Source organism: Temnothorax americanus, unplaced genomic scaffold (genome assembly GCF_048541705.1).
Source record: "Temnothorax americanus isolate GAGA-0224 unplaced genomic scaffold, ASM4854170v1 Scaffold41, whole genome shotgun sequence".
NCBI classification, from domain to species: domain Eukaryota; kingdom Metazoa; phylum Arthropoda; class Insecta; order Hymenoptera; family Formicidae; genus Temnothorax; species Temnothorax americanus.
The window spans coordinates 541,126-561,441 of NW_027509559.1; the positions used below are offsets into that span (position 1 = coordinate 541,126).

At 38.2% G+C, this 20,316-nt stretch overlaps 2 protein-coding genes across 12 annotated transcripts in view; one reads left to right on the top strand and one right to left on the bottom strand.

Moving 5' to 3' along the window:
• The window catches only part of Rg (A kinase anchor protein rugose), a 317,510-nt gene that overhangs the window by 269,101 nt on the left and 28,093 nt on the right, over positions 1–20,316 (bottom strand). The window lies entirely within an intron of this gene.
• On the top strand, positions 13,075–18,406 carry LOC143902877 (uncharacterized). The gene is made up of 8 exons (XM_077416072.1): positions 13,075–13,133; positions 13,574–13,734; positions 16,216–16,358; positions 16,442–16,574; positions 17,137–17,283; positions 17,430–17,546; positions 17,608–17,766; positions 17,869–18,406. Exons 3-8 carry the CDS (start codon positions 16,270–16,272, stop codon positions 18,154–18,156), a joined length of 933 nt encoding a protein of 310 aa, XP_077272198.1. The 5' UTR covers positions 13,075–13,133; positions 13,574–13,734; positions 16,216–16,269; the 3' UTR covers positions 18,157–18,406.

Below are 20,316 nucleotides of genomic sequence, written 5' to 3' on the forward strand. Positions count from 1 at the left end.
AACCTTACGCATCGTTAATCTTTTTAGCATCACTAATACCGTACTATGTAACAATATAGTTAGAAAGAACATAATACGTACATTATACCTGTATTGTATCGATCGTGTAATAACAAACCCGCGCGATCTAAATTGAGAATTTAAATATGGTACTAAATGAAGTTGAATATTGAGGTCCGTAAAAATTGGCATCTCAAATGCGAATTTTTTTACAAAATTTATATGACATTCGATTGTCCACCTTGCGAGAAAAAATTCAAAATAATCAAAAAGGAATTGAACAAATTTTATCATAAGCATTCTTAAGTACGTTTTATAAAATTATATATACATATGGATTCTCTCTGATACGATTGTCTATCATTTGTTCATATTTGTTTATAAATAATTGTTTTTTGTCCTGCACCTTCTAAAAAATATAAAAAATAAACAAACTTTATTATAAGAACCTCTAAATGTGTTTCTTTTAGATTATATGTATGAATTTCGATTGTCCACCACTTGTCCATATTTGTTTGTAAATAATCGTTTTTGTCCACTTTGCAAAGAAATAAAAAATAAACAAAACAGTTGAACAAATTTCATCGTAGAAATCATTAAGGATTTCTAGGTTTGAACATCGTCTTTCTTAACTAAATAAAATATTATTAACATTAATTTTTTTAATTGTTAAATTTTTAAATTTGTATCTATTCCGTTTAAATAAATCTGATAAAATGTAATTTATGTCAATATGTGATTTATGTTAAAAAAGACATGTGATTATAATTCTACGTTGTTATATTTTTAATAATTTTAATATATGTGTAGTTGTAAAAAACATACAATTAAAGCAATGTTTAGTAATTAAATGACATATTGTGTTCGTATATGTATATAATTAATAAAAAAATTTATAAACGGAACAGTACATGCATTAATGCATAATTTAATTATAATATTAAATGTATATTAAAAGAAATGCAATCAAATGCTTATTATAAAATGCAAAAAATGCCTATTATAAAATTCACAATTTTTTATTTATTTGTAATCTTTTTGCAAAATGGTTAAATGACATTAGTCATTTATAAAGAAATTGTAGATAATCGAATTCGGTAGATAATTTTTATAATTTTTAGAAATATTTATGACAAAATTTGTTTATAAATTTTGTTTATTTATTATTTCTTTTACGGGCGAACAATAGACAATTATTTGTAGACAATTGCGAACACATTGCGGACAATCAAATTTCATACGTAATTAAAAAAAAACGCAATTAAAAGTTCTTATGATAAAATTTGTTCTACTTTTTTATTTATTTTTAATCTTTTTACAAGATGCGCAGAGAACGATTATTTGTAGATAAATGATGGGCAATCGAAACCCATATATAATTTTAAAAAACATTTAAGAATGCTTATGATAAAATTTGTTCAACTCTTTTGTTTATTTTTTTTACGAGGTGGACAAAAAACGATTATTTATGAACAAATATTGACAATAAAAATCAACATATATTTAAAAAAAAAGCATTTAAAGGTGCTCATCGTGAAATTTGTTCAATTCTTTTGTTTATTTTTAATTTTTTTACAAGGTTTATTTATGGACAAATGTGAGCAAATTGTGGACAATCGAATGCCATATCAATTTTGTAAAAACTAGTCGACTTTACATACCTTTTTTTAGATATGAATTCGCGTTTCGGAATACCAACTTATTCACAGACCTTGAATATTAAATTATATTTATTTAGTATCGAAGTAGCTTAAGCGAAGTAGTTAATGACAATGTAATGAGTTCATTTCCTCCACACTCGACATATATTTTCCGCTAATTGGTACAAACTCCCTTGATTTTTGGTGCAAGTGGCTTAATGGCTTAGGCGGCGCACAATTATTGTAATGGTACTGCAAACGAGCAACTCGTATATTATGGGAGGAGTTCCCAATCGGCTTAGCGCCGCAATAGAAGCGACATAAAGTTAAGACAATGCGTGCGTCAAAACTTTCGTCTGATAAGACGAGTTTAAGGTAGGCGTCTCGCTACGTGCTAGTCATGTAACTGTTTGTAGGATTTTACGTTCAAAAATATATTTCAGACAATTTTTGCTAAGAAAAAAATAATTTTATGACGTATGGTGTAAAATTTCATACGTGACAAAGTATGTTACTTTTTCCAAATTATGTGATTTTTTTCATTTGACTCCGTTTTGATCGGCTGATCATGCGAGTCGTCGAGAAAAGTTACAAGTGAGAAAAATACTTTTCGATTGAATTTTGACAATTACTGAGAAAGGGTTTCAAAACGCATGACAGGGGTGTCAATCACTATCCACGTCGGCTAAGAAAGACGAGCCCCATAACCTGCAACTACAGTGATTAGCCAGCGGCGTTGCCAAGTCTTCCCAACCTCACCTCGACCAAAAAATGTCAGCTCGATTACCGCATTTTCACTAAAATAAACTAAAAAATTAGCAGCGAAATCTCCGGTAAACTATATATTTTATGGTTGCGTCGGATTCTTCGAAATCTAATGTACAAAAAGCAATGTTTTTTCTCACTTCATCTAATCGAAAAATGCGAAAATATGTGATTGAAACCGTGATAGAGCCTTCTTTTTCTGGCCGTCTGTATAAAGTAATGAAAAATTTGTGATTTTCGAAATCGATTTTCTAGAGTAAATAGTCGGTAAGGAGCCACAGAAAAAATCGACTGCAAAGCTGATCATATAATTTGATATAAAATCCAAAATCGAAAACTTTATCTAATACATGCCCTGACGAGACGACTACCTTAATAAGATGGATCATGTCTGCACGGGGCAATAAACCACACGCATAATTGATTTTGCGCAAACGCAAAGTCGCTGCTCGCCACGCGAAACAAATCCGCCGTGTCATCAAGAATATTAATCGTCTAACGTCGTAACAAGAAAAGCCATTTACATTTGAATAATATGTAAAACGAACGACTGTTTGGAGAAACAGCTTCAACGTACTCAAATCGGCTCTAGCGCCTTTTTTCCCCCGCGTATAAAGTAAATACGCAAATATGCGTGTTTTAAAGAAAAAATTTGCAATTACTCGGCGAAAAATTACCTCGCATAGGGAAGAAAAATATTAAAAATGTTTGCACAGCACGTTATAGTTTACGTAAATTATGGCGGAAATAATATCTCGCCTCATATTTCCTTATTGTGAAAAAAATATTCATGAAGTACCCCCCTACCTGTAGCAAAAGGAAAATAAATTAAAAACTATTGAATAAAGAGAATGACATCGCGTAGAATTTGATTTTCGTACGTATGCGTATGTTTGGACGGACGTAACGTAAGTACTGCATCCGCTTTTTTCTCTAGGAATCCCGGAAAGTGTCAAAAATATATTATTTTCCCGTACTTCGCCTCGTCGACGCCACATTTTCCTTGAATTAAGTAATAACTGCCGCGCGCGAAGCTCATATATACTTCCGTTTTTCCGCCGAAATGGATGAAGTGATAGACCGGGTATACACAGTGTGGCACGAAAACAGAGTCTTCCTTCTTCCTTGCCCGGAACTTCTGTTCTTTGACGCTGCAATTTTAGCTCTCCCTTCAGCTCGCAGTAACGTCCGCGTTTGTGACTCGCTAGTCCACGGCAATCGCAACTCTCGGATAAAACACTAATCCGTTGTAAGCCGCGTATTGACATTGTAAAGAGAAAAAGAAAGAGAGTCGTGACACAGGCGAGAACCGACTAAAAAGATAACCGGCAGTGAGGACGGGAGAAGAAGAAAAAGACGATGAAATAAGAGGCGACGTGCGGGGAGAAGGGAATCGATCCGAAGTTACGCCGGTCACCCGAAATCTGTTTAAAAGTCGACCGTGGGGAAAGCAGGCAAACAACCAATCTAACTGTAAGATGGAATTTCCAGCGGGTAGAAAAGCGGGGTCGTGGCATTACTCCAATCTCTCCGTCGCGCCTGTCGCACACCTCTCCCTCACTGTCCCCTTTTTCTCGAATCCCGCAGATTACGATCAGAAGTCGTAAAATGCCGAGGAGAAAATTTCTGCGCGCGAACGTAATGGTCTACTCTCGCGCGGAGGATTTTGTCCGCGCGGCGGGGACGTTAATAAAATTCGTCCCGTGATTGAAGAATATTCGCCCGCTCTCTGGCGAACGTGGGCGATTCAGCCGCATTGCCAGCAAATTATACCTCGCCGTTTTTGCTGGCGTCGTCATTTCATTCGCTCTTCGGATACATCGCGAGCGAGTGTAACCGTAAATTGCCGAAACATAATATTTTTTTTGTTTGCTCCACTTTGTATGACCTCCCTCATCGCTTCCCGTATCGCGGCCGATATAACGGACCCGCATGAAGTCATATTAAAAAGTTCACGAGCGAGAAACTTTGTGTATGACAAAACACGGTACACTACTGTGCACGCTCGCGCTTGATTGCGACTACGAAAGAAGCCGCGCCTGCAAACCAAGTATCGCGACAACTCCTCTCGAAGTGTTAAATGGTCGTAAAATTACAAATGAGAGACTTTGAGAAACGTGAAGTTGCTAATTAAGATGGATCGATAATAGGAGAATGTACTGCTGGAACATCCACGTCAGAGACTCTAGAGAGAACTCTCGAGGGGATTGATGAAAGTAAGAGAGGGATTGTACACGGTAGAAGTCAACAGTTTTTCTCTTCGCGCCTCTTATTTATGTGTACAATACGGGGGGTATAAAAAGGTAGACAATATTCGTAAAAAAAAGTGACAAATAAAAGACCCCGGAGTACACCGCGTCGCGATATAAAATGCAGATGAAACGAATGAAAAACGAGACGTGACGCGGAGTTATAAAGACTCTCGCGGTTATACAAAGGATCGCGTTAAAGCGTTAAAAAAAATCGGTAACGGTAGCGTACGGAAGCCGCGACGACTGCACAGCTTTTTTGTTATTACGTAATTATATGAGTGTATATCCATTGGTGGTCGCTTTATTCGAAAGCTCGACAGAACGGATCAATAAGTCGAGCGTACGTTTGGAGTATTGTAAAACTTTTATACGTGCCGTGTGTGGCGGAGCGTATCGGGGGATGATATGGAGGACATTCGGGGTGTTTAGCATACGACGTGTACGATCGGCGCTGCCGATGCATAGAACATGTTGAAACGAACGTATATAGCATTTGTAAGGCGCATCAGGATTTCCAACACACTATATACGGTGCAAAGACTCTAAAGCATCCTCGTATCGACGGCTATAGAACGAACGGTCAAGCGATCGAGCGTGCGAAAATCACAAATTTAGCGAAACGACAATTTTTTTTTAAGCTTTCGTAATCTATACCGACATAGCTGTCCATGTGATTCGTGAAAGAATCAAGCGGCGAGAAATAGCAAAGACTGATCAGGAATTGCTTGCGTCCAGAAATTATGTAATGGAGCACATATGATTTTGCCACTTCCAGACACGTCAGCGTTACCAAATATATTCTAATGCAAATAAGGATGTATACGCGTTGGAATTATGTCACCCACTAAGGTGAAACGCATTTGCGGGTATACGTGGAGACAAGTGTAGGTTGACAGCGTAATGACAGTGTTGATAATACCAAATGTCATAAATCTGTATCTCCGCGTCGGAATTGCTTGCGTCCAGAAATTATGTAATGGAGCACATATGATTTTGCCACTTCCAGACACGTCAGCGTTACCAAATATATTCTAATGCAAATAAGGATGTATACGCGTTGGAATTATGTCACCCACTAAGGTGAAACGCATTTGCGGGTATACGTGGAGACAAGTGTAGGTTGACAGCGTAATGACAGTGTTGATAATACCAAATGTCATAAATCTGTATCTCCGCGTCGGTCGTGTTGAAAGTTCCATCACACGATCGCAGGCAATACGTTCCCGATCCTCATCGATGTGTCAATTATCCGAATTAGAGCCTGAAGTTAGACAGCTCACGGTAAGAACACCTAATTGCTCGTACGTTTTTGATCGATAAAGCGTCTGACAGATTGGCTGCGTGGTAATCAACATCGACGAAGATTCCGAACGTGGTATGCACCGCGAAGACATCAAGAATGAGGACGAAGCGGAAGGATAGTCCCGACGGGTTATGAAGGGAAACGGAGAAGGGGAGGAAGAGAAAGAATGAAAAAGAGAGAGATAGAGAGAGAGAGAAACAGGAACGACAGGGGGTAGGACACCAGGGTTGGGAGGATAGAACACCGCCGTCGCGTCGAAGGGGCGCGTATCGACCGACTCGCGTACTATCTGCATGCCCCACGTCCGCTCGTCGTCCCAGCGTTCGTACGTACCAACAGTAACGGACACACAGTAGCGATGGTATTACAACGATGCCACCACCTCGTCTTTCTCGCTCTCTCTCGACTTCGCCGTCGAGCCATCACGCCGCTTACGTTCCGACAGTTAAGCGGAGTTACCGAGCTTGATCTCTCCGCTCCTCGTTCACCCCGACTCCAATCCGGCGAGACTCCGGTAGCGTGCACCGCGAGCATCGCGTCCGGAATGGGCGTCGGTGTAAGTGCGAACGGCACGAACTCGAAGAGGAGTCACTCTAGCTCTCGAGTCGCCCCTTAGGTGCGCGCTTTTGATCCGACCGATTCGCGGCCGGGAGATTCAATGTGAGAGGGGAAAACGAGTGGCCCCGAGGAGAGCACTCGATGCGACCGTCGGCGAATTACGGGACGCTCGTTTATCCCGTCATCGTCGTCGTCGTCGTCGTCGTCCCCGAGCGCGCCTCACCTCGTCGTACTCCGATTTCTCCGCGGCGCGGGCGGAATCTCGCCAGACCGCTCGGAATAAATTGTAACTGGCAGTTGCCGCAAGAGTGACGGTAGTTCTAGAAACTTCTGGATTATGTATACGTGAAATGGGTCTCGAATATACTCAACAATTTAACTCGCATTAGGCTAACCTCTGGTCGCGTAAGTCGCGCAGGAGGGAAAACTTGGCCGCGCGCGCTAACGCTATAGCGTATTACATTTCGGCACCCTCCTTAATTCTATTCGCCGTGCTCGCCCGTTAAGCGCGTTTATTTTGTTATAAGTGTCGCCGGTACAATTGCAGTTCGTGCAACTGCAGCGTTGGAATGTTAGGGAAAACTCAAAATCGTATACAGAATCTAGAACTGCATCCTGAACTTATCACTTCTGTGCGTGAGACGGGAACCTAATTCTGCCTCCGGAATATAAAACGTTGAAACAAAGTGCGAATTGTAAAAACAACGCGTTTTATTTTCCAAATAAAAATGTTTGGTTCTTTCTCTTGGATATACGTGTTTGATCGTTTGACGCCGCACGCTTCCGTATATGCCCATGTATATTTCCGTGCGCCACGACGTCGGCGATAAACAAAAAATCCCGGGTGCACGCCTAGAATGTCGTACGCGGGATTTATGCTTCCATTTAAATATTGCGTGTGTAAACGCAAATATATCCGGAAGTTTGATATACGCTTCTCTTGGTCGCAAGCTAGCTCGTATGCATGGAACGTCAAACAACCATAACTGCGCTCACATAGCTCGTGACCTCGTTACTACAAAATGGCATAACGTTATACGGCTGTGCGGCGCAACGTCAATCGATACATTTCAAGATATTTGATTGACTTTGCGAAACATTCAACAAAGTTGAACCCAAGTTTCCGGAACTTGGAAAAGTTTCCGAGAGAGCAAAAGAAAAAATTCACTTAATCGACTAACAATAAGAAAGGATATGGAACGTTTGTAACGCATCGGTAATTATGACACGACAGGTACGCGATCGAGAGTGCAAATCGAATTTCGCGCAAAAGATGTGTTCGCAGCGTTAACGCGAGTAACAAATAATTATATATACGAGGTTCAAAAAAATATATAAATGCAAATCGCTGATACCGTATAGTTGCTATAAGCAGTCCTTTGTGAGATCGCAGGATTCGATTTGCCCGACACGTGATTCCGATTACGTTAACGTTATCGCCAATACGTAAAGCCGTAACGTCGAAGTGGATATGCGAGAAAATACGCTCAGGGTAACCCGAGGCGCGCGCGTTACCGCTTGCCCTTATATACATCAACGATGGAGTAGAATACCTGAAACCGTGCTCCGCACATAAGTTCCCATGATCGCGAAGCCTTTAGAACGCGCGGGAAAGCAACGTGAGAAAAAACGTGAACAACAAAAAATTAGGAATAACAGCGACGTGGCGAATCCAATAAAAATTCTAAGGAAACACGAGGTGGCCCACTGTATTTCGCGCAGAGAGAGACGAGGGTAACGTGCTCGGGCATACATAAAAGGAATTGTTGTATCACAAATCTAAAAATTATTTGCGAACGATAGGTAGCTTTACAAAGGCGAATGAAGCATAATGTACTCCCTGCTCTCGATAACTTTTTATTTTTACGAGCAAGCGATAAAATTAGTTGGTTTAAATGAAGTTGTCGTAAAGAGCGCGTTGTGCGCTCCTAAATCACTTTATTAAAATAATTCTTTGTAATGTTTGAAACCTTTTTACCATCCCATCACGAGACATACTATAAACGGCCTGTAATTGTTAGCGATTTATTTTACATTCGCAATGTCTTCTCGAATGCATGGAGAGTACTTCGGGAAGCGTGGGAGTTACGATAAAATTCTGTAAAGGACATTACGTTCCATCAAGGCTGAAGGAGAAAATGCTTTTCTGTTCTTAAAAGAAAATCGCGCGATAACGGATTCTTGCTTATTGATATCATATTCGAGCGCCGCGATGCGAGAGGAAATCATACTCCTCTCGAGCATTAACAAACAAAATAACGGAGCTGAATGCTTTATGACACAAAGTATGAAATAAATAGCATTGCCCTTTTATTTGCATCGGCGTACAAAAGCGGCTTCAAAGTGAGCTGACGTAACTTACACATAATTGTAAGATTTATTGCAACAAAATATAATAGCGAAAATGCGTTTTACTGAGATTTTATTATAACAATAAGAATACTGATTTTATAACTTTCTTCATAATGAACGTTATAATAATAGAGTTATGCAACCACTTGGACTTCTTATTAGACTCTCAAATTAATAAAGCCTATTAATACGCATATTGCGCGCCTGATAATATAGCTCTATTAATTAGCAGTTTCCTAACAACCAAATAATTGCGCTCTGCAATGCATTGGCTCTAATCTCGTTCGTACGAGTCCCTGCCTCCCCTTTCCAAATACAGTTTGATGCTGAAACCCCAGCTGCGCCGATAAACGTCGCTCCATCCACTTTGGGGCGGCTTTGGAGTAGCTCCCAAAACCCGAGATCAAGATTCGAGATCAGGCGGAGTACCAACATCCATAAGGGTATTCCTCGAAAGGCGTACGAATTCAGGTCTCGTGCATGAAACGTGCACGATCGCCGCGGTGTTGTATGTACGTTCGACGCAGTTCTCATTCATGAAGAACGCGAGGTGCACACTAGACGCAGGGATCGCGCGGCGGTGCTGTAAATTTGTAACTTTATACGTAGCGGAGTTGCGGCGGGGCGGGTGGGAGCGTCGTGAATTTGGTACGCGGGAGGTTTCCCTCGCGGGGACCCCCGGCCTTGGGGATGTGCGTCGTAAATATTCATTTCCCAGCGCACGTTGTCGTACAGCGTAAAAATGGAGAGAGAGAAGGAACGAGGACAGAGGCGGCACAGCCATAAAAAGGGCTGTAAAATTGCGCAACCGCGAACGACCATCCGCCGCGTCCAATTCGACGGGGAAATATTCTCGAATGCGCAATTGCCGTTCGAGACGTTCGCTCAAGGAAAACCCTAGGTATATGAAATTAGAACATTTCTGTGAGAGAGAGAGAGAGAGAGAGAGAGAGAGAGAGAGAGAGAGAGAGAGAGAGAGAGAGAGAGAGAGAGAGAGAGAGAGAGAGAGAGTGATGAAAGTGGTTTCGAGACCTCGCTTCGTCAGATATAATATAGACGAAATTAGTTTTCGCGCGGTCCGATCTCAAATTATCGTAAATTGACTGATTAAATGTCGAGTGAAAAGTAAATTATCTTCGTCTATACTATTTTCCTTTAGTGTATATACCAAATTGAAACGAGTGCATACATATCTATACACCATACACACACAGAAGCGTCTTAATTTTCAAATAATTATTTTTACAAGAAGAGACTTTAAATAAAAAAAAAAGAAATGTTCAGTATATATAATTAGAGTAATAACATTTTCAATACTTTAAATGCATACTTTATGTGCACGCGCGCGCAAAAGTGTGCAAACTCGTGTGTATATTATTTATAGTAACATATAAAACACTATTAAGTGGCCAAAGGTGCAAGTATTACAGAAGCTATGGCAGAGCTTGATTATATACCGCCATGAAAATTTTCGGCTGCAAGAAAGAGCTATAGTAAGTAAAAGACCCCGGCACTTGTCCTTCGCTGGTAACGTAATTTCAGCGGATTTACTGATGAAATGTTAAATTTCTCGCTCCTTAATCCCGTTTTCGACGGAAAATGAGAAAACTAGATCCTATGCCAGCATCATTACGCCGAGATTGCATTGCGTGAAGCTGCAACTTCTCCGTCCGCTAGTTCATTGACTCTATCTCTTCCTCCCTGTGCATTTCTCTCTGTTTCTCTCTCTCTTTCTTCCTATCTCCATCGCTTTTCTCGTGGTGCTACGAAACTTTGTACTTTTGGTAACGAATGAAAGAGCAACATCGTGGCTCTATACTTCGCGATTTACCGAGAGCCTCTGAAAGCTTCTCCGGCGAACGCGGCATAAAATATCGGACCCGTAAAATACCGCGCGGGAAATAACGAGAAAAATCTTACCTTCGAGAAATACCTGCGTTATAGCTACTTGAAATTTCTTGTCATTCTCCGTTTTCTGTTTGGACATGGTGAAAGGTGTATCGATCTATGAACGTTTATAAAAACGTGCGAGTCTTTCGGTTAAAAGCGAGATTTAGATGCCGCTCGAATGGAGCCCCAACGATCTTCGGGCCAACTTTTCGGGGACAGAAATAAATAATTTAGAGAAACGGCGCTTTTCTCTCCGCCTCAATAAAAAATGAGTACGCGAGAAGAATATTTAACCTTCTATAAAAATGGAAGGTCGTCACACACGGCCGGCTACGCGGAACGTCGTTGTAAGTTTTTAACGAAAAATTTCGAAGTTTTCGCGTTCCTGGAGACGTTGATTCTTCTTGGGGGAAAGAATGAGGTAGAAATTCGAGTGAAATTTCAAATGTCACGCGGTAGAAAACGATATCTCTGGTCGTAGGACACAGAGACAAAAAATAGAAACACTTTTGTCATATAATTCAAACCAAAGCTATCGATTAAACCTACTTAGAAACTGATCTGTTCAGTCTGTTATTGAAAACTAGTAATCTCGGGTACTCGCAACTCTAAAGTTCGCGTAAAGATACACGGTCTGTCTCGCTGTGCGAAACACTACCGTGTCTCTTGATAAAGGAAATGTTGAAATTAACCCTTCGTCTGTATACGTTTCTTTTTTACACTCTCGGAGTGTATACGCGTGGGTCTGTTACATTTGACGCTATTTTTTCCCTATCTAAAGTATTTTAAAAAATCTGAAAAAAATTCACAAAACATCTATCTAACATTGTAGTTAACGATTTTATAGTCATTTTGATAAAAATCGTTTTTTTTTTATATATTTTCTGGCAGGCTTGCAAATTTTACAGTTATAAGCAGATATTATTTTGACTCGAACGCCATAGACCCACGTATACAGACGGAAGGTTAACCTTCGTCGTAAATTCTGTAAATTTTCAAAGTATAGAATATTCAAAGTAGCATTTGTTTTATTGAATATTGCGCGATGTCTGAACTTAAGTTACTTTGTGAAATAGAACAGTATCTCCTACTTAACATTTCTCCTTAAATATTACATTTATATAGATCTTGATAATAAAATCGTTACTTTTCGTAAATTCACTCGAGGCGAATTGAAAAATATACTATATTAAGTGCTGCAGAATTTACTGCGAGTTCTAAAGTAGGACAAAGTTAGATTTGTGATTAGAACAAGATTGAATAAAATATAGAAGCTAAAATCGTGTAATTCGCTTATTCAAGAAATTCGATTATTGTCGCAAATACGATATATACGCTACATAAGTCAAAAACTACTTAGCTTCAGATTTCCATGGAAATCGAATGTTCGCGTTACAGCAAACGTGTCAAAGTGGCACCGTAGAGAAAGCTGACAGGACGTTTTCCGCGGGCCCGAAATCGCGAAATGAATCTAAACTTTTGTTCCGGCGGAAGTTCCATCTCGTCAGCCTCGGTTCGACGTTACGTATATAGCTACGCGGCGTAGCGTAGCGGCGAGACATTAATTCCGATGTTTCGACTCGGATCCGTTCCGGAGATGTACGTGGTGCCCCCGGGTGAACGCTCGTATATAGCGGTGCGATACGTGAGCCTTTCTGACGTTGGGAGAGTGGCGCGAGCCGCGCTTCGATTTCCGCCGGGGGCATTAAAATCTCTATCGGCCCGTTGGCTTGTTTATTTACCGCACCGAGAGCCGCGGCGGGCGCAGTGACGTTCGCTTTTGTGAGTACACTGCAAAACATATCCTCTTTATATATAAAGGACACTTCTATTTTATAACGGAATATACAATGTTAAAACGGATTTCTTTTGTGTCCATTTTATTTAAGCGTGACTGACGCGATTCTTAACGTGACACCTTATTCATATATATTAAAATCCTTTATATAAGTAGGACTGATAGTGATTATTATTAAGACAGACGTTATAACGGATAATGTAAAGGACATGGTCATTGGTTGTGGTTTCCGTCATATATATTTAAAGCGGACAAAAATAACAACCATATGGCGGCAGCCCGATCTTCTTTTGTTCTTCAATCTGTTAGAGCATCCTCTGCTGTCTACGTTAATGGCGCGCGACGGCTCTTCCCAGTTGTATTTTATTGTATATTTTTGTCGCTAAGTGTTGCCGACGAGCAATATGGGTGTCGATCGACGCGGTCACCAACGCGGAAAATGTACGGCATGTGATTGCGACGATTTTGAATTGCCTCCCGCGGAGGGAGGCAATAACCCAATGTGTGTTTCTTTTGCGGGCATTATTCGCCGTTACATGAACGTGAAACGAGCGAAGAAGCTCGCACGCATGAAGGTAAGTTTTTATTACAAAAAAGTAAATCATTTATTATACATCATAATCTTTAACCCTTTAAATACGGCTGTCGTCAATAGACGACGGAACAAAAATTTCGCGAAACACGGCTGTCGTTAGAGACAATAAGAGACTTTACTATATATTTATTTGCGTTTGGACAGCCAGTTTTATTAATATATACGTCGGGACTGGCCGACCGTCTCCGTCGGTACGCGCCAATCTGTCTGCCCTCGGCGGTGGCGTCGGCGGCGTCGATTCCCCGGAGGAGGCCTTCCTCTCGCGGGACTCTCTCCGTCCTCGCGGCACCTGGTCGAGCGTCGCGCGCGATCCCCCGCTTGCGCTGCGACCGTAGTTAAAGGGTTAAATGTATTACACATAGATCTCGTATATTATTATATTGCAAACAGAAATGAATAAAATTGTACTGGTTCATACAGTTGCAGTAGTGGCGATAGAAAACTTGACTGGCCCAGCATCTAATGAAGTCAACAATCAAGAGCAAGATTCTCAACAGACTGTGCAATCTGCAAGCAATATAATAGAGGACAACGATACTGTACAACAGAATAATGATACTGTACCTGAGGAAAATAATTCGGTACTAATGATTTATGAATGTTTGCTTTGTGGATTGATTTGCAACAAAAAAGCGCGTTTAATACACCACATAAATGTAATGCACACACATAAATCGAAACACACAGTAACTTGTCATTGCCGTAAATGCAATTTATACTTTTCAGTATTAACAGAATTTAAGTCACATAAATGTGTTGTTTTGACATTTGCATATGATTTACCAGTTGTAGAATTACAACAAAATGAAACTGATATCGACATTAATGTGAATGATGTGAATGTAATATCAAATATGCATGAGAAAGAATTGAATCTTGCTGATAAAATTTTAGATTTCTCAGATATGCATAAGAAAGAATTGAATCTTGCTGATAAAATTTTAGATTTCTGTGTACTTCTGGAGGCAAAGCATAAAGTTCCTAAAGTAGCAATAAACGCAATGACAAATTTTCTTAGCTGCATTGGTCACAAAAACGATGTTTCTCAGTCAGTCACAGATAGATTACGTAAACAAAAATTGTCAAAAAATGGTGTGTATTTGGTTCCAAAACAAGTAGATCTTCCTGACGGCAGTAGTGGATATGTAGTTTCAATTATTGATATTATTCAGAATTTAGCAAAATTTAATGAAATTTTGTCTTTCTTCAAAAAGAATGCTCCGTTGTCAGATCATCTTATGACTGATGTAATGCAGGGTCAGAGTTACTGAAATCAGCTTGGACTGGCTACTAACGAAAAAAACAACATTGCTTTTTTATTGTACAACGATGACATTGAATTATGTAATCCAATTGGCATGCACAGAGGTACAAACAAAATATGCTTATTTTACGTGACAGTTCTGAACATACCTGTCCAATTGCGATCACGTTTAGCAGCCACATTTTGCATAGCTGTTTGTAAAAGTAAATCAATGAAATCTTTTAAGGCACATGAAATTCTTCTTAAAGATTTTATTAATGATTTGAAGATGCTTGCTTCCACAGGAATTACAATTCCTTCTGATCCACATGGAGAAAAATTTTATGGCTATTTATTTGCATACCATGCTGATGCACTAGCAGCACATCAGTTATGCGGTTTTAAGGAATGTTTTTCTCCTCTCGTTAAACAACAATGTCGAATCTGTACTGCGTCGTCCCAAAGATTTCCTCAATTGTCATATCATTCTCAGTGTCCTTTGCGAGATGAAGTGCAACACTATCAAGCTGTCGATGAAATGAAGGAAATGATGAGGAGGAACAAGGCCTTGTATTCCAAGAAGTCTCAAAGTAATGGAATTAAGCGAGATAACATATTTCGGCAGATTCCTTTCTTCAACATATTCAAAGACGTTTTGTACGATCCTATGCACGTATTATTGGAGGGTATTGTTCCTAAAGAAATAAGCCTGTTGCTGAAAGCTGTTGTTTCGCAACGTTTAATCAGTCGTGATCGCCTGAATACTTTGATTAGCAATTTTAAGTTTCACAAAAGCATTCCAAGTGGTGAAAGACCTCGCCTTATTCCTCCAGATTTTTCTATATCAGGAACCAGTAAAGCAAACTTCACGCTAATGTATCATTTGCCGATTATTCTGCACCGTGACATTTCTACTGAGAATCAGCACTGGCAGTGTTTTCTTTTGCTTGTCGCAATTGTTAAATTGATATGGTCACCTGCATTGACAGTTCAATCTTTAGCTGCAATAGAAGCTTTAGTGCACGAACATCAAAATCTGTATGTGAAACTGTACCCAAACAATTTCATTCCCAAGTTACACATGTTAATTCACTTAGTTGATCAGTTGCGCACTCATGGGCCAGGTAGATTCCAATCATGTATACGTGCTGAAAGCAAGCATTTTGTCGTCAAGCAAAAGCGTTTCTTTTCATACAGAAATATTTGCTATTCCGTGATGGACCATTTTCAAATAGAATGTGCTTATCAGATGTTTCATAGCAATGGCTCCGTTAGAAATACTTTTTTATCCCCATTAGCAGACATAAAAGTTAAAAGTGCTGTTATAAAAGAGCATGAAAGTGATATCTTTGAAAAGTTCCCTGATTCTGATAATGTCTCTGAGGCAATCGAATTGTCATACTTGAAATATCACGGTGTACAATACATGAATAATGTCATTTTAATAGTTGGAGAGGTTGACGAACATCCTTTGTTCGGTAGAGTTTGTCGCATGTTTATCTTTAAAGACGTGTACTATATGCTTGTAAAAACTCTTCTTACAACATACGAACAAAACACATGTAGTTATGTCGTAGCTTGTGAAGATCGACTTGAAATGTATAGTATTTGTAAACTCGAATATCCATGGACTGTTCCAGAATATGTCATAAATGGCAAGATTCATATTCTTTTGCCTTCGGGGTGGTTTACTGGTCTTGTACACTAAAATTACATTGTATAAGAAAATATATAGTGGTTTCATTATGTAAATTTTTTATTAAAATTGTATTTTTCTATTATTTTATTCCATTATTCTATAATTATTGTATTATTTAAGTTGCAGCATGATAAAAATGAAACCCAATTATTACCTCACTTTAGTTCGTATGTAATGCCTTTTTTGGAGGGACAAGTTATGAGCCCAAAAACAAAAAAAAAGTTACGTACTCAAGTGAAAGACGAACTAATAGACCATTTGGAGTAAGTATGATGTTTAATGTCTATATTTATGGTAAGAAAAAATTTGAAATCTTGTGTATTAATTATAAATTTTATTTAATCAGCAGGCACAGTTTGATTCCTCACAACATGAACCATATGAAAAAACGTTGGAAGTATCGTGATCTGGGAAAAGCGCTTGTAGCAAACTTTCCTTTAATTCATTTAGAACAGTCATCTACGTTCAAAACGAAATATGTAAGTGGAAATAATATATTCTTATATCAATGTATTTATAATATAACAAATTATGTAAATTATGTAGTTTTCCTCCCTTTTATTTGTCTAATAATTATAACAATTTATTATTCAAAATTTTACTTGTTTAAGAAAAAAAGTCCTTTAACCTTGGTAAACTTAAAAATTTTTGTAATTGTAGAAAATGTTCGTGATCAGATAGCGAAGTAACATACTGAGGAAGAGTATACGTATATTTAGAGTCAATATATCTATATATTTGTATTAATTATATTGATTTTTTAGTCGGTACATAACAGTTCGCACTCAGCTTGTCGTATATAACTTTCGCACATACGCATTCAACTCACGCCGTTACAATTCTCTACGCACCCAACGCGCGTCTTTTTTTTCTTATTACTCCGAAACTTTAACTAATACCTAACGTTCACACTAAGCTCGCGTTGTCAGGTTGTCGCGTTGTCGCAATTCTCTTCCCTTCCATCGTCTCGAGTTCTATCATGTTCAAACATCATCCCTACTAACAAATTTGTACAACAAACAATTTTGTCATGTGAAATAGGGACATTTCATACACCAAATTGCTGATATCAGACGTCACAGAAACAGCCGTCGAGAACGTACGCAACAGACGCATAATCCTCTGCAGTTGCATAATGAAAAACAGCTGCAAGTGATGACCCCAGAAGAGGCTTACAAAAAACTAGAGGTCACATCCATTATGAGCCTTTAGTAATATTAAAATATAACATTAAATTCAAAACACTCGAACCTCACTAAACTTTAAAAAAACAAGTTTTTGTATCCTTGTCTAAAATTTTTACACTTATTTATTTTACTGTTTTTTTTTTTCAGGATTCAGCAGAAAGTGAACTTTCGACAACCACAATTGTTGAATTGCTTCAGCAATCTCTCACAGTTCGACCTCATGTTGGGGATGTGTGGCCCTATTATCTGTCACAAAAAGAATGTGTAAGTACTTAAAAAAATTTACTGTGATGAAATTGTATGTAAATTGTGGTGTATATTGCAGTTTGTCAAAGAAGCTGAATTAAGAATGAAAACATCCATTGAAAGTGTTATTAAGGCTATAAACACTATATATATAAAAACGGAGAAAGGAATTGAAAACATTCAACAACTACAAAAATATTTAAATTTACCTAGAGTAAAGGACTTCTTTCTCGACCAGGTAAAATCTTGTATAATAAATTGTTATAACTATTTTTGTTGCTTTATTATATGCTTAAAAATATATATTGCCTCTAATTTTTGTTTTGTGTAATTTGTGCAGAAAGTTCCAGCATTTGAAGATCTAATTACACCTTTTCCTGGACCAAAAGTATATTACAATGATACCACAGCCTGGCTTGTAATCAATGAGATTGATCAACTAACAATTCATGTTGCATCTGCGGAAGAGGCAGTCGCTCTGGGATTAGCTGTTTACTACATAAAAGATCTGAGTTATCCATCATCTTTTAGCCAATTGCTTGGTTTAATTGAATCTTTGTGCCTGGGTAATATTAATCAATTTTTGGGCAAGCGAGCTAAAGAAATTCTGTCCATGTGTGTTTCATAAATTGTAATGCAGAGTTTCTTCTATTATTATATTTGTAGTTTTGTTTTTGTATTTTTGAGCTCATCCTTCCTTTTCTTTTATATTAGGTATTTTATATGTATAACTATATGTGGATATAAAAATTATTTTTTAGTTTCTACTTGATTATTCATACTTTATATAAATTTTCTAATCACATAATATAATGTTTTATATGAATATATGTAATAAGTATATATGTGAGTACAATAAAATATTGTCTTTCAGGTAATATGTTCTTCTCTATATCTGGAAAAGAATTTAAAAGGACACCACATAAAACCACGGAAAAAGGCCTTTTGGTCAAATTGTCTCAAACTCCTAAATAAAAGAGGGCATAAAATAAGAAGAATTTTGGCGCAAACAAAAGGTCGATATGTTGATCCGTTCGGGAGTTATTTAGGGTCAAAGTTCGAAAAAGCTAATTTTTTACCCTGAATAACTCCCGAACAGGTCAACATATCAACCTCTGGTTTGCGCCAAAATTTTTCTTTTTTTATACCCTTTTTTATTTACGAGTTTTAGACAATTTAACCAAAAGGCCTTTTCTCGTATAGTTTTGTGCGGGGTCCTTTCTAAATTTCCGTTTTGTTTATAACGGATATATTATTCCGTTTTATTTATAACGGATATATTATTATAGGACAAGGTCCTGTATATATAATTCCGCTTTAATTTCATACTTACATAAAGTGGAAAAAAAGTCACTTTTTTCCGTTATAGTTTCGCGGAATTTAGAGTGGATATGTTTTGCAGTGTACATACACGTATATCTCGCCGGATATCGGGCGTATCCTTCAATGAAACGCGGCGAGGGAACGTGATTTCTCGTGCGAGCGAGGAGAAACGCGTGATATAGCGCCCGGTCATTCGGCTCATTTGTCACTTAAAGCCGAAACGGGAAATAACGTCGGGAAAGGATTGCTTCGATTTTTACCTCCGTCGCATCGACAACAAAAATTCCTTATAGTCCCGCACGGACATAGAATCAATCGTACGAACGAATTGGCTTCGTTACATTTCCTAGGCTGAGGAAAGTAGCGAAACTTATCTGCGTTGTTATAATAATAGCCGTCCTTCTTTATTAACACTAAAAAGGCGCCTCTTTTCTGCTTGTTTCTGCAGCGCTACAAAAATACGGTACTTCATGTAGAGAACCGTATTTTTAAAATTGGAAAGCGTAAAAGTAAAGACAAAGTAAGGTGACAAAAAGAAAGTAACTACTTCAGCGACGTACAACATTTGACCCATTGGGAATTTTACTATAGTGGAAGCTTTATGCAAGATTTTTATTAGATATCTTTTAGTAATTAATTAAAATATTAAACAATTTAGATTAAGTTAATGTATTAAGTTATGAAATAAAAGATAAAATTTCGTCTTTCAGTTAATTTTAATTAGGTTTACAGTAAGTTATATACTGAAGGATTTTAATGCACACAAAATGAAATTATTAATAATAATTAATATTATCGAAATACCGAATTATCACTAAATTATTATTCGTGATTATTATACTGAATTATTATTAAAATATCAATTAATGTAATTATCTAAGTTAGGTAATAATAACGCTTTAAAACTCTCGCGTATATGTGCCAGTTTAAGTAAACATCTTTTCGTCAAATTGCAATTTTATCAACGTGGAATTAATATTTGATGTTCGACTCGTGTTAACTTTGCAAAGTTCGTGTGCAAGATCGCGAAATGGTAGAACCCTTACCGCAGCGAATTATTCAACGTGAAAATTAGACGAGTCGTCTTCTTAAGACGAAAGACAGAGTCGAGGTTTTCTCGTAAAAGACCTCCAGATAATTGTACGCGAATGCAACCACTGTCTGAGTTCTGGAGAACTCGCAAAGATTACAATTACAAATACGGAACGCTAATTGGAGCGACGCCGCCTACTTTTATTCTCGCCGAGCCGAGCGTCGAGTCGAAATCTGTGAAAACCTCGAGGTTCCATGACGAGATAATTAAAGGGGAGCGCACGCATTCCCTTTAAAAATTTTTTAATTTTCCGCTAGATGTAGTCAATCTGGACAATAAACGCAGTGCATTGTTACAATTAAGCTTTAATTAACGCTTTATTAACAATTAACGCAGCAAATAAAATGGGCAATGTTAAGCTGCACTTCAAAC